The sequence below is a fragment of the Trichomonas vaginalis genome, chromosome V (assembly GCF_026262505.1).
Source record: "Trichomonas vaginalis G3 chromosome V, whole genome shotgun sequence".
Taxonomy (NCBI): Eukaryota; Parabasalia; order Trichomonadida; family Trichomonadidae; genus Trichomonas; species Trichomonas vaginalis.
The window spans coordinates 4,342,759-4,356,012 of NC_067207.1; the positions used below are offsets into that span (position 1 = coordinate 4,342,759).

Consider the following 13,254-nt stretch of genomic DNA (forward strand, 5'->3'; position numbering starts at 1 on the left):
TCGGAGGGCTTCCAGGCGCGTTGCGCCCTCTAGCCCATAAGAAATTTTTCCCAAGACCCAAGAGGAGGACCGAACCCCAGCCGACCAGCCGGTGACTTTTTTGTAGAGCACTCAAAATAGTATAACTTTGTCCGGACAAGTAAGGGTCTATCGTCGCGACAGGAAAAGTTACAGGCGTTCCAAGGAAGTATACTTTGAGAAGCCTTTTCCCCCTTATAGAATGAGATAGGACGGTTATTTTCTTATATACGAAAAAAAGAGATCTGACATTGTGTCAGATCTCAGTAAAAGTGACATTTACATGTCAAAAAAATAGAATGAGTTTAAGTAATTAAAATTGAGGGTGAGAGTAGTATTGTATGAAATAATATTTCTCACCCTCCAATTCATCCTATGGCGCCGAAAAAATTTTGGTGAAATGCGACCACATTTCACCAAAATTTCTCGCGCCATATAGAGAACTAGAGCCTGTGAGGTACTGATACTATCCATGTACCTCGCAGGCTCTAGTTCCAAGCCAAAATGGCTAAAAATTGCCCGCAATTGTTCACATTGCGGGCAATTTTTAGCCATTTTGGCTGGGAATTGGAGGGTGAGAGTAGTATTGTATGAAATAATATCTCTCACCCTCCAATTCATCCTATGGCGCCGAAAAAATTTTGGTGAAATGCGACCACATTTCACCAAAATTTCTCGGCGCCATATAGAGAACTAGAGCCTGTGAGGTACTGATACTATCCATGTACCTCGCAGGCTCTAGTTCCAAGCCAAAATGGCTAAAAATTGCCCGCAATTGTTCACATTCCCATCTTTTGTTGGTAAGACGAAGAATATGAAATAAATTATGAAGAAGATAATGATGAATAAAATATCACTTTTTATATTTTTGACACGTAAAGTTGTCACTTTTCTGTCAAACTGTTTTTATCGTTTTCGTATATAACAATTTTACAAAACTGACAACACTTTGACCGAGTAGTTTTTTGTGCTGAACAAAAAGTGTCATATAAACATCTGTCAAAAACCGTTTTTTACTTCACTTAAAATGCCACGTAAGCTACGTAAGAATATACGTAAGAGGAAGGGAGCATTGAAACATCCAATAGTAAAAATGACACCACAACAACAGTTGCAACAACAAATGATGAATGACCCCACTATGTTGCAACAAATGTCAAGCAACCCTATGCTTTTAAACCGAGTTATTGGTGCACAGAGTGGAGGTTTAAGAGCGGCACTTTTAGCGAAAATGGCAGGCTATGGTGGAGCTGCAGACGGAACAGCTTATAACCCACAAAGTCAAATGAATTTGAGTTCACTCAGAAATCAAATAACAGATGTCAAAAAGTCAAACATAGACATACAGAAACAAATAAGTGAAAACGAAAAGAAAGTAGAATATGACAGACACACAAAGAAACTCAATGAGTTAAACGTAGAGAAAAAGAAGAAAGAAGAACAACTGAAAGAACTAAGTACAGAGGAATATGCGAAAAAAGTGTCAGAAAAAGCAGCAGAAGTAGCAAAAATGGAACAAGATGTTATAAATTTGAAAAACCATACTACTCAATATAAAGTACTGAAAGATGAAGAAATAAAACAAAAAGCCATGAAGACATATATGGATAGCGATGAGTATAAAAAAGAAGTTGAAGCAAATGTAAAGGCAGAAAAACTTTTACAGTTGCAAAACCAAACCGTACAGTATGAAAACTTAGCACAAGAAAGTAAAAATAACGACGCAGCCATGCAAAAGGCAATGAAAAGCGCAGAATATATAAAAGCTAATAATGACTGGTTAGATGCCCAAGCCAACGCTAAAGCAGCCCAACTTATAGGGTCAATAAGGACAAAAATACAAGCGGATGAAGACAGTTCAAATGAAGCTTTAATGAATGCTGACTTTAAGAATGCCTTCGAAGCTCTTCATAGTAAGGTGAAACTAGTGAACGACTTCTCATCTGGAAAGAAACTGAAGTCTGAAGGTTTCGACAAAGAGTTAAGAGAAGTAGCACAAAATATGACGAAAATAACAGATGCAGCAACGAGACAGGCAGTTCAAAGTGCCTATGACGCCGTTAGAGCAACTGTTGTGGAAAGTCAAGAAAAAGAGTTACAACAGACCAAAACAGACCTAGTAAATGCTTTCTTATAAACGAAAAGTCAGGTAGGACATTATGCTGCAGATGGAACATATGTGCCAGCAGGTGGAACTTATATACCACCAAACCCTCCAAGAGAAGCACCTGCACCAGGACTACCTAAAACATTTACATCGTCACATGGACACAGACACAGGCATGCACCAAAACCAACACAACAACCAACACAACAACCAACAGTTCAAAATCCAGCACAGCAACCAACAGTTCAAAACCCTGCACAGCAACCAACAGTTCAAAATCCAGCACCACAACAACAACCAACACAACAACCAACAGTTCAAAATCCAGCACCACAACAACAACCAAAACCAACAGTTCAAAATCCAGCACAGCAACCAACAGTTCAAAACCCTGCACAGCAACCAACAGTTCAAAACCCTGCACAGCAACCAACAGTTCAAAATCCAGCACAACAACAACAACCAGCACAACAACAACAACCAACAGTTCAAAATCCAGCACCACAACCAAAACCAGCACAACAACCAACAGTTCAAAACCCTGCACAACAACAACCACAAACAGAGCAAGGACATAAAAGAAGTAGAGAAAAAGGAAACCAAGAATTCTTAAAAATGCTTAAGGAAGATTATGGTTACCCAGATACTCTTGACTTTAGTGACAGATATAAAGAAGCTATTAGAAAGTTCAAGGAAGGAAATACTGACCCGAACCTATTTAGCTTTATGGCTCAGCACCAAATGGGATATAATCTCAAACCTGGAAAATACAAGCTCGCTAAGGGATATGATTTAATAGCATATCATCCAAATGACATGAATGAATTTACTCCGAGATATTTGGTGTCAGAGCTAAATGATAATTCAACTCTCTTCATGAAACGCGTAAAAAATAGAGACGGAACGAAAGAAGAAAGGTTTATGAGTCCGGATGACTTAGATAGGGAACTTTTTAAAAACGGTCTCGGAATATATGAAATGCCAGCAGATGAGGTACAAGAAACTCAACAGGAAGAAGTTCAGATACAACCAGACATGGAAGAAATAGTTCAGCAACAACAGCTAGAAGAGCCTGAAGGAAACGAACAAGTCCCTCCTTTGGAAACTAACTTCACAGAACTAGATGAAGATTTGGAACAGCCGAAAAATCTTGACCCTCAACAAGTGTATGCGGAGAATATGGAATCTTTCCAAGAGTCTAAGAAAAATTCGGCTGACATAGTAGAAGAATATCGAAAAATGTTCGCCGACATACAAAAGACTCCAACATCAGATGAAAATATTCAGCATAGAATGGAAGTACTGAAAGATAATGTACGCAAATACAATAATCCTTTTTACTTACGACCATATAACGTTCAATCTTTGGCTGAACTCGGTGAAAATAAAAGGTTAAATTTCAACAAAACATATAGAAATGAAACATTGTTTAAAGTTCATTCAGAACCTAACCAATATGGAAACAAACCTACTTTTGTTTCTGCAGACTATGGAACTACAATGAGATGGGGTCATAAAGCTAATCCGGATAGGTGGTTCATAAACTTACAACCACAATTCAAGAAGTTGTAGACGCAATGGAAGTGAATGGTGAACCAGATATAGCTGGTATTTTCAGCGCGGCTTTAATGCCATTGAAAGATATGAAAGATGCAGATATTTTGGACCAGTATGAAATGAACATGGCTGATGGAAATATAACACCTGACGTTCTAAAACATTTATCTCAAAGAACTACACAGAACCATAGAGATGGTATATTTGGTGAAGAGTTTAGAAAGACAGTTAGGGAGAGAGAAGGAAGAGAACCTATTGTACATGACCTTGCAAACGAAAGTTTACAAAATGTCATAAAAACTTACTTTGCAGACAATGAACTGAGAAGGGATGAATATTTAAGAAAACTCAAATGGACAGTACCAAATGAAATGTTAGTATTGAAAAACATGTTCCATGACAAAATAAAACCAACTACAGAAATAAATGACGCAAGACTGAAACGTTGGGTAAAAGCTTTCCCATTCACAAAAGATATTATTGGTTACATGGAAAGAAAACCAGAATGGCTACAAAAACATATATTTGGAAACGAGCTTATTCCATATGGACAAGCTCTGTTTGAAGAGCTTGAACCGGAAACTCAGGAAAGAGTCATGCAAACAATACGCGAAGACTCAAATACAAACTATGACAAAATCTTTCTAGGATATAGGTTACCTGAGATGGGCGACCAGAGCCCAAAGGCAAAAAGGACATGGGAAATTTACAACATACTAGGTGAACATGAGGCAAAGATGCAACAACTTGAAGCAGAGGGCAAGTTACCAAAAGCGACACCAAAGAAGAAGAGAAGAGTAGAACAAAGTGAAAGTAGTGAAGAAGTAACTTCATCTAGTGAAAGTAGTGGCAATGAAGGAAAAAGAAGAGTTAAAAACTCAGTCAGGAAGAAAGTGAAGCTTGGTCCGAGTGGGTTCTATTATGACACATAAATCCAACTATTCTATATTTTTACCCATATGAAATGTACGCCGCTCAGAATATAACGCCAACAGTTTTGGATGCCATGAACGGAAATGTTTCCGAATGGTATAACGAATGCGACAATGCCATTAGAAGGTCAGAAATAGTTCCTGGAACTTACGAATATACAACTGCTGTTTCTTATGGAAATGTAGGTGAGTTTGGAGAAGGTTCTTCAACAACAGTAGATATTGCTTGCGACAGGTTTCACATTATTTCTATTGACAACTCATTCTTATACGTGGAACAAGACATTGAAATAAAACCTTCTGCCAAGTTGTCTGACAAGAAAGGTTGCAATGGAATTTTCTATGTCGGATACCAATATGCTCCAGAAGTTTTCATGGGATATAAGATATATTCTAACTCTGACTTAGTTCAAACAGTAACATGGGCAAACTATGAATGGTTCGCTTTGAGAAACTCAGTACAACCACAAGCTAGAGAACAAACAGACCAGTATGCAAGTATTGAAAAAATAAGAAGACTTGACCCTAACGTTCCAGGAGTTTATGTTAACCTTTCTGGTTCAGATGGAACTGCTGCCACTAAAGTAAAACTGAAACTTAGAGTTCCTTTGTCATCTTTCCTCATCTTCAGGTTTTTAAGATACTTACCAAACTGGGCAGGAAAAATTTCTATTGAACTTACTCCAAGCAAAAATAACTTAGTCATTGCACCAACACAAGACCCATTCACTATTACAGACGTAAAGGGAACAAATCAAACGTCATTCGCCGAATTTTGCAAAGACAAAGTTGACTTAGACTTTGGTTTCTCAAACTTCAACAATGAAGTAAACTATTATTTCAATGCTGCTGGAACTGCTTGGGACCCAGTTAAGTTTACATGCGAACAGTTTGAATGCAAGAGAATAGAAAGCAGACTTGCAGTCTATATGTTGGACCCAGATATTTCAAATGCTTTAGCTGCCAAATATATTGCAGTTCCACTTATGTTCCCTATACACCAAATATCTGTCAAAGACTTTGCAGGTGAAGTTGGAAACCAAAATCCAGGAGCCGAAGGTGCAAGAACAGATATTGCTTTAACAACTGCAATGAAACATGCAGATACTATGTTTGTACTGTTCAGACGAACTATAAATGACTATTCTTGTTTCTACAACCCTGGTATTAAATATCATATAAACATAGATGGCAAATATTATCCAAGAGAAGAATATTCTACAGTTGAGGATATGAGGTCATACAACTTGACATTAGATGCTATGAACTTTAACAACAACTTCACAACAACCATTAACCCTGAAATGCAAAGTTCTATTATGCCATATGTGAAAGTATGGACTCATACAGGAGGTCAAAAAACTCAATATACAAATGGAGACCGTTCAAACTTTTGGCTTGGCATTCCATTTGCTGACTCAGAAGACTTTATGGGTGGTATTTCAACTGTTGGTACAGTTCAAATACAATATACTGGTGACAGAGACGGCCCAGATGAATTGAAAGCAAAGAAGTTTACAAAACCAATAGCACTTTTCACGGAAGATGCTCTTTTGAAGATTCGTTCGATGAAACCTGCTGGGGCTCCTCAGATTGGCATAACGACAGCTTCCATCGAGCAGATTTTGGCAGCAGGTCAGTAAGTTGTTCTTGAACTGACTTCTCTCCGTCAAATATTGACAGTACGCCAGTTTTGACATAATATTGTATTATAAACTTTCCTTTAGTAATATCTGTAAGTTTTGAAGTTATATTTTTGTCTGCTTCAAGAACTTTCACCATTTCAGTTATACCAACTTTCTTTGCTTTATGAAAATATTTTGGTTCAGCAAATATTGCTATTCTATAACATTTACCATTGTTTGTGTAAAGAACTATTCTGTCAATGTATTTGTATTGTTTGTGAGTATAAACTTTGTTCTGCTTCAATTCAATAAGATATCCGAATACGTCCATCTTTTTATTCTAAGTAAAATGTCATTTCCGAAAAATAGAAGCGTAAGTGTTTCAAAAGGTTTAATGGCGGTGGCAGATGTGAAGTTAAATTCACCAACTCAAACAAACAGTCAAAGTGCTGTTGTCAATGTCAAAGACAGAGATGTTGAAGTGGGGAAACCATACGAAGACGAAGATGGTATAACAATTGTTCCTGTAAAAGAACCAACATATCCTGAAGTTAACAGAGACTTAAGTTCTGTTGCAGATATTCGAAACGACTACCAACAACTGAAAGACAAACTTCAAACTCAGGAGAAGATTTGTCAAGCTTTAAGTATAATGTTAAACTTGGTCGAACACAACCCTGTAAAAGTGAACTCATATGTCATTGCACCTCATGAAGTTTTGAAAGAACTATTGAAACTTTTGACAGAGGCAGACGATATAAACATCAAAGAAATAGAACCCGACATTAGTTGCTGTGGTGTTTCATATAATGTCATTGACAAGATATACGTTATGAAAGGAGGTGAAACGTTGAACTTAAAATATAGTTTCCCAGACGTTATAAAAATATTTGACGACCACAACATTTCATTAAAATTTATTTGCTAAGTAAATGGCAGAAGACATAATGGTTTATACTATTACGACTAAAAACCCTGAGTCATATAATTCTATAACAACAAACTTACAAAGTCCTCAAGGACGATATTGTAAACTAACCTTAAACACAATGACGACTAAAGCCTGTTTTGCTCTTTTGACACCAGAAGACTTTATTGTTGTGAATGGTAAAAAATACTCCTTTGAAGATACTTACTCAGATATACCACCAACAGGTTTTGTTGACTTATTTAATACTTTAAGTACGGGTGTAACATGTGCTGCAACTAGAGCAGGTTTCATTATGTTTGGATGTCCGACTGAGTTTACTATAAACGATATGAGCTATAATACAAAACTTATTTCTGGTTTTTACTACCAACAGTTTCCTATAACAGGAAAAGGTGTCATACAAGGAATGTCTATTCCATTGACATTAAGCACACCAATCTTATATATTGTTTCAAACTTAGGTTCAAAGTGTTATTCGAATGTCGACAGAAACTATTATGACCAAAAATACTTATGCGTATAAACAATACTTTCTCTGCTGGTTTGCCTATTGTTCATTCGAATGCAGAATTTTCAACCTTAGTGAACTCAAACACTTTGGCAAGTATAACGTTGACATTAGTTGACGCAAACTTTGTTCCTGTAAAACTTTTATGTCCTATGTATTTGTCAATGACGGCAGAAAGTTTCGAATTGGAAGATGCAACTGGTGAAAGTATTGTATTACAAGAACAACTTCAACAACAAATAGCTCAAGAACAACAAATGCAACAACAAAGTCAAGAATAAAAAAAATATTTTTTTTATTTTTATAAAAATGTACAGAATAGATGTTTCAGATTTTTATGACTTCCAAGCATTCAGAAATATGTGTCCATTTAGAGACTATAACAAAGCAGTCGAGAATTTGAAACGTTTAGTCATTTTATGTTGACTCTGCCCCAGAATGTTATGTCATGAAAGAATGGGATGTTGTCTTTAACAAACCAAGAGCAACAATAGTGTCTGAACAAGAATGTAGACAGAAACTTAAGAAAATAAAAGTCGTACAAGTTGGCATGAAGATGTTAGATGCTTGGGATATCTTATTGTCAAAGTTAGAAGATTTTTCAGTTCGAGGTATAAAGTTCTATACACCTTCTCCAAACTTCTATTCTATCTTCACTGGATATAAATATGAACAAGTAGAATGGAAACACAGTATTATAGAAGCTTGGTTAGACCATGTCAAAGAAATTATATGCAATGGAAACGAAAAGGTTTATGAGTATATCTTATGTTGGTTTGCAAACATCTTACAACATCCAAGTGCTAAAAATGAAACTGCTCTCATTATAATTGGAAAACAAGGAACAGGTAAGAATACTTTCTTTACAGATATTTTGTGCAAACTGTTAGAAGGTTATTCGAATCCGAATAGGACAAACTTAGAAAACATCTGCGGTAAATTTAACTCCTCAATAGAGAATATGAAACTTATAGTTTGCAATGAACTTCAAAGTATAGATACAACAAAAGTTTTGAACTCAGATGCTTTGAAGAGTCTTATAACAGACAAAGTTGGAGTTGTTGAAAGAAAGTATAAAGACCAAAGAGTTTGTGAAAATGTTGCAAACTTCATTATGGTTTCAAACAATGTTGTTCCGATGAAGTTAGAAAGTTCTGACAGAAGATATGTAGTTGTCAGAACGTCAGAAGCTCATATGCAAGATACAGAATATTTTGACGACTTAGCAGAAACTTTGACATCTGACTTTTACAACCACTTGTTCTCATATTTCATGACATTAGATATTTCTAAGTTCAATCCAAGACAAATTCCACATACCGAAGAGAGACAAACATTGTTAGAAGCAAACAAGAGTGTATATGAACTGTTCATAGAAGAAAGCGACTTTGTGTCATTAGATGAAAGGTCTTTATATGATTTATATAAACAATATTGTCAAGAATATGGTTATATGGCAGCTTCTAAACGAACATTCTTGGCAAATGTCAAAGGTCTTTTAGATGTTCAGAATGGTGTATATACAAAGAAAAATTTTTCTGAGTAAATTTTTTAAAAAAATATTTTTTTATCCGATAGAAAAGATGGCAAAATTCATCTCAGTAAATAAGTACATGACAGAAGTCAAAGATAAGTTAGCTCCATTCGCATATTTGAATGTTTACTTCTACAATTTTGAAAAGTCTACATTTGACAAAATTTGGAACATTGTACCAGTTAAGTTTGCTGTTGTTAGAAAAAGTGGTGCAACTTTTGAAGACTTATACATTGACGGTATGTTGACAGTCAAAGAAAATTTTGACAGAAAGTTCTCAAAACTCGAAGAAGGTAAAGCATACAAACTTGTTATACCTTATGAACCAAAGAAAGCAGACGACTATGAATATTATGAGTCTAAGATAGTTGAAGTTCAAGGTAAGTTGGGTAAAAGATTTTAGAGTCTAAGCCAGTGTTTACTCCTAAAGAGGAAGAGAACATTGACATTGACCCAGAAATGTTCTAAAAATAAAATTTTATTTTTACATGTCAAATTTCTTTTCTCTGGAACTGGTTCAGGTTCTTTCTTCTCTTCTTCTACTTTCTTTTCTTTCTTTTCTCTCTTCTTCTTTTCTGGTGGAGATATGTCAAATTTCTCAGAACCATATTTATGTAAAAGTTCTTTGTCCTTTAATAGCTCATCAATTCTGTTTTCTATTTCATCTTCAAAACAGCGCATGTGTCTTCTTTGCATTCTAAGAACTTTTGTTGGACTTCATCTTTCCAATCGGTGTCATCTCTGTCAACAAGTCTGTCATTGACAAATTTTAAGACTGCTCTTTGTAATGTTTTATGGTTCTTGTCATATTCCAGAAACAGAACTTTAGAACAAATTCACCTTTCTTGTTTACACTATGTAAGATTTTATGGTCGACAGATGTTTTGCTGTCGAAAAGCTTGTCTCGAATATAGATAGCGAAATCGCTAGACATTTTCTAAAAGATAAAAATTTTAATTTTTCTAAAAATATGTTAGAAAAAAAGTTTGCTGACATTGACAAGAAATTTGAGAATGTTTTAAACAAGAACAAGAGGAAGTTAGAAAATGCTCAGATAAAGCCTATACATGACAAGTTCTTATTTGCTCAGAATGGTATAACAGGTCTAATTGCACCACCTGGGTCGGGTAAGACTTTCACTTATCTTAAAATGGCTGCACAACAACAAGAACTAGATGAGAAGAACCCATTCTATGAGTTAGTTGTTATTTGTAGTACTTCTGGTCAATTTGACCAAACCGTCAATTCGTTCAAAGATATTATAAAGAAGTCTAAGTTAGTATGTATAAAGGATACTGAGTTGTTAGATTGGATAAAGAAGTACCAAAGAAGAGTTTTGAAGTATAATGCTATAAATGAGTATATAAATTCTAAGTTTAAGACCCAAATGAGGAAATGCAGAGAATATTAGAGAAGAAACACTTCAGAAACAAACAGAAAGAGATAGAATACATTTCGAAGAAATTGCAATCTTACGATTGGAAGACTTACCCTCATAGATGTCTTCTTATCTTAGATGATTTCGCCTCTCATCCTTTGTTAAAGAATAGAGAACAAGATATGTGTCGAATTCTTAAGAAGCTCAGACACTTTAACATTTCAGTTGTCATTTGTGTACAGACAGCAAAGAGTTTAAGTAAGGATGTTAAACGAATACTTACTGACATAATACTTTCCCCCGGATTGTCCGAAGACGATTTCATGGAACTTATGAAAGAGTCCATGGCAGGTAAGTTTGACAGACATGAACTATGGGAGAAGTACAAAGTCATACAAGACCCTCATACTTCTTTCAGAATTCATATCTACGCAAACAAAGTTCAAATTGTAAAAAGTCAAGCTTGAAAAATAAAGAGTTCATCTACCCTACTGTTTGAAGTTGTCAAAATACTCTGTTATTTTTTCTTTCAGTAGCGGTAAGTCTTCTTTGAAGGTAAGTATTGTACAACCTTTCATATCATAGTGTGTTTGAGGTAACGTATCTTGAACTATTTGTTTCACATCTTCATTTGGGGTCATTGAAATCGGTAAGTTTTCGCGATAGAACTAATTTCTGTCAGATTTGTAAATCTTAGCAAGGTCGTAAAAGCTTTTGTTGTTTCTTCTGACTAAATGCAACATAACCATATCTTTATCTTCTTCATTTTCCATCTCTTCAGTATAAATCAATACATATAGTTCTTTTCCTTACCTTTTGGTACCGAACGTGGTATTCTTTCTGAATGCTTTTGTCTTTTGCTTCAAGCTTGTTTTCCTCTCTTCACGTTCTTGTCTATGAATTTCGTCAAGAAGTCTGTAAATATACCAAGCATAACGAGGCGAAGCCCACATTGCAACAGCATTTACAAGAAGTCTATGTAAATAATACCTCTCAAACCGTTTGGCAATTTTTCACGATTTTCATAGAGTTTTGGCGACTGGGGTTTTTTACCTACTCGCTGTTCTTCACTGTTTTCAGAAAAAAGTATGTCTCGCTGTGCTTCGCTCAAAAGTTCTGTGTGCTTTGGTTCCTAAACCAGTCTTTAGGAAGCTCTAGTATCTGGAGCAAAACATGCTGTCAAAAAATTTGCATTTGGTACAATATCGTCTTTGACCGAACGAATGAGACGGAGTTGTTTGTTAAACTGAACCCACTCGTATTCTTCATTTATAGCTTCATGGACTATAACTGTTGTTGTGTTTCTCTGTTGTTGACATTACTGTCTTTACATACAAATAAAAAATTTGTTAGAAAAAAATTAGCGTTATTTTCTGACTTTCACAAAAGACCAAAAATAAACGCTTTACATGTATTTTTCAGCAACTTCGTCAAATATTTTATAGCTTTATCTATCTCATCTACTTCAAACGTTTCTTTACCTTTTATGGGAGCACCATACATTTTCTCAAACTTTTCAAGTAGTTCTGTTTCTGCAGCTCTCATATATTAACAAACACAACCTTGACTCTATTGACTGTACTGTCATATCTTTGAGTTATATTATATGTTCTTCCTATCTTATATCTCTTTGTATTGAAGTCCTTCGGTTTCTGAACGATGTAAAGTAAGCCTTCACTGCAACGTTCCGTATCGAATGAACCATATGTTATGAAGTTATATCCAACAACTGGGTCTAACCATAAACAAACTATTGGTATAAGACTTTTGTCGATGAGATATGCTGCAGTTCCATAGAATCTTACCGATATCATAAGCTCAGGATTTCTTGTCAAAATTTTCTGAGTAGAAGCATTTCTAACCCAGTGGTTTGTTTTCTTTTCAGATGGAGATATAATGTCTGACAAAGAATATTTGTTGTATTTCTTTGAGTATCTTACGTTTAAATCACCTATTCTAACCACTTTGGTGTCATTGTCTATCTTTCTAACTGTTTCAAACTCAATGTTTGACATATCTGTCTTTACATACAAAATAAAAAAATATTTTATAAAAAACTAACTTTATTTTTTCTATCTTAAGGAAATTCATGATTTTTGTGCTGAATTCAATAAAAATATAATTTAGGTGAAGAGGTGAAGCCCACATTGCAACAGCATTTACAAGAAGTCTATGTACATAATATCCTTTCAAACCAGGAGCCAAATTCTTGCGATTTTCGTACGGAATCTCTTCTCTCGGTTTTCCGAGGGAAGCAAGCATATGAGGAAATTCATGAAATTTGGTCATTTTTCAATAAAAATATATTTTAGGTGAAGAGGTGAGATTTCACCTGTTTTTTCACCTCATTTCTACCCCAGTTATTTTATAAACGTTTCACATGGTAAACGTTATTTTTTAAATTTTGTGAAAACTCAACGGTTTGACACATGCCCTAAAAATTATTTTACTCAGAATTTTGTTGCTGAATTCAGCAAAAATATATTTTAGGTGAAGAGGTGAGATTTCACCTCTTTTTCACCTAATTTTTCACCCCAGTTATTTTATAAGCGTTTTACATGAATTGTACGATGTATATTTGAAATCCTAAACAGTTTCGTAGCTTCTATTTCTTCTTTTAGTACATCGAATGTTTTAACAATGCCGAAAGTTTCTTTATACTTC

General features: G+C 35.1%; 9 protein-coding genes and 2 pseudogenes across 11 annotated transcripts, besides 5 other annotated features; 10 read left to right on the forward strand and 1 right to left on the reverse strand.

The window, feature by feature from the left end:
- Positions 1 to 2: part of a terminal%2Cinverted (terminal inverted repeat of Maverick-3 transposon ID:TVAGG3_0276860) that runs on past the window's edge.
- Positions 1 to 13,254: part of a mobile genetic element that runs on past both edges of the window.
- Positions 406 to 513: a mobile genetic element.
- Positions 655 to 763: a mobile genetic element.
- Positions 884 to 945: a mobile genetic element.
- Positions 1,046 to 1,839, forward strand: TVAGG3_0276900 (protein of unknown function, DUF4106 family; the record flags this gene model as incomplete). The annotated part of the gene is made up of 1 exon (XM_051228727.1): positions 1,046 to 1,839. A coding segment is annotated over one exon (794 nt), but the record flags the coding sequence as incomplete, so codon positions are not given.
- Positions 1,892 to 2,155, forward strand: TVAGG3_0276910 (protein of unknown function, DUF4106 family; the record flags this gene model as incomplete). Its single annotated transcript, XM_051228728.1, has 1 exon — positions 1,892 to 2,155. The coding sequence occupies one exon, from the start codon at positions 1,892 to 1,894 to the stop codon at positions 2,153 to 2,155; it is 264 nt and encodes an 87-aa protein (XP_051098458.1).
- TVAGG3_0276920 (protein of unknown function, DUF4106 family) lies at positions 2,187 to 2,738 on the forward strand (the record flags this gene model as incomplete). The annotated part of the gene is made up of 1 exon (XM_051228729.1): positions 2,187 to 2,738. The coding sequence occupies one exon, from the start codon at positions 2,187 to 2,189 to the stop codon at positions 2,736 to 2,738; it is 552 nt and encodes a 183-aa protein (XP_051098459.1).
- TVAGG3_0276930 lies at positions 2,741 to 4,614 on the forward strand (annotated as a pseudogene). Its single transcript has one exon. A coding segment is annotated over exon 1 (1,874 nt).
- Positions 4,647 to 6,257, forward strand: TVAGG3_0276940 (protein of unknown function, DUF4106 family; the record flags this gene model as incomplete). The annotated part of the gene is made up of 1 exon (XM_051228730.1): positions 4,647 to 6,257. The coding sequence occupies one exon, from the start codon at positions 4,647 to 4,649 to the stop codon at positions 6,255 to 6,257; it is 1,611 nt and encodes a 536-aa protein (XP_051098460.1).
- TVAGG3_0276950 (protein of unknown function, DUF4106 family) lies at positions 6,634 to 7,167 on the forward strand (the record flags this gene model as incomplete). The annotated part of the gene is made up of 1 exon (XM_051228731.1): positions 6,634 to 7,167. One exon carries the CDS (start codon positions 6,634 to 6,636, stop codon positions 7,165 to 7,167), a length of 534 nt encoding a protein of 177 aa, XP_051098461.1.
- TVAGG3_0276960 (uncharacterized protein) lies at positions 7,684 to 7,959 on the forward strand (the record flags this gene model as incomplete). Its single annotated transcript, XM_051228732.1, has 1 exon — positions 7,684 to 7,959. One exon carries the CDS (start codon positions 7,684 to 7,686, stop codon positions 7,957 to 7,959), a length of 276 nt encoding a protein of 91 aa, XP_051098462.1.
- TVAGG3_0276970 (protein of unknown function, DUF4106 family) lies at positions 8,640 to 9,224 on the forward strand (the record flags this gene model as incomplete). Its single annotated transcript, XM_051228733.1, has 1 exon — positions 8,640 to 9,224. One exon carries the CDS (start codon positions 8,640 to 8,642, stop codon positions 9,222 to 9,224), a length of 585 nt encoding a protein of 194 aa, XP_051098463.1.
- Positions 9,262 to 9,680, forward strand: TVAGG3_0276980 (annotated as a pseudogene). The gene has a single exon. A coding segment is annotated over exon 1 (419 nt).
- On the forward strand, positions 10,608 to 11,057 carry TVAGG3_0276990 (protein of unknown function, DUF4106 family; the record flags this gene model as incomplete). The annotated part of the gene is made up of 1 exon (XM_051228734.1): positions 10,608 to 11,057. The coding sequence occupies one exon, from the start codon at positions 10,608 to 10,610 to the stop codon at positions 11,055 to 11,057; it is 450 nt and encodes a 149-aa protein (XP_051098464.1).
- TVAGG3_0277000 (organellar and viral DNA polymerase type B) lies at positions 12,148 to 12,605 on the reverse strand (the record flags this gene model as incomplete). Its single annotated transcript, XM_051228735.1, has 1 exon — positions 12,148 to 12,605. A coding segment is annotated over one exon (458 nt), but the record flags the coding sequence as incomplete, so codon positions are not given.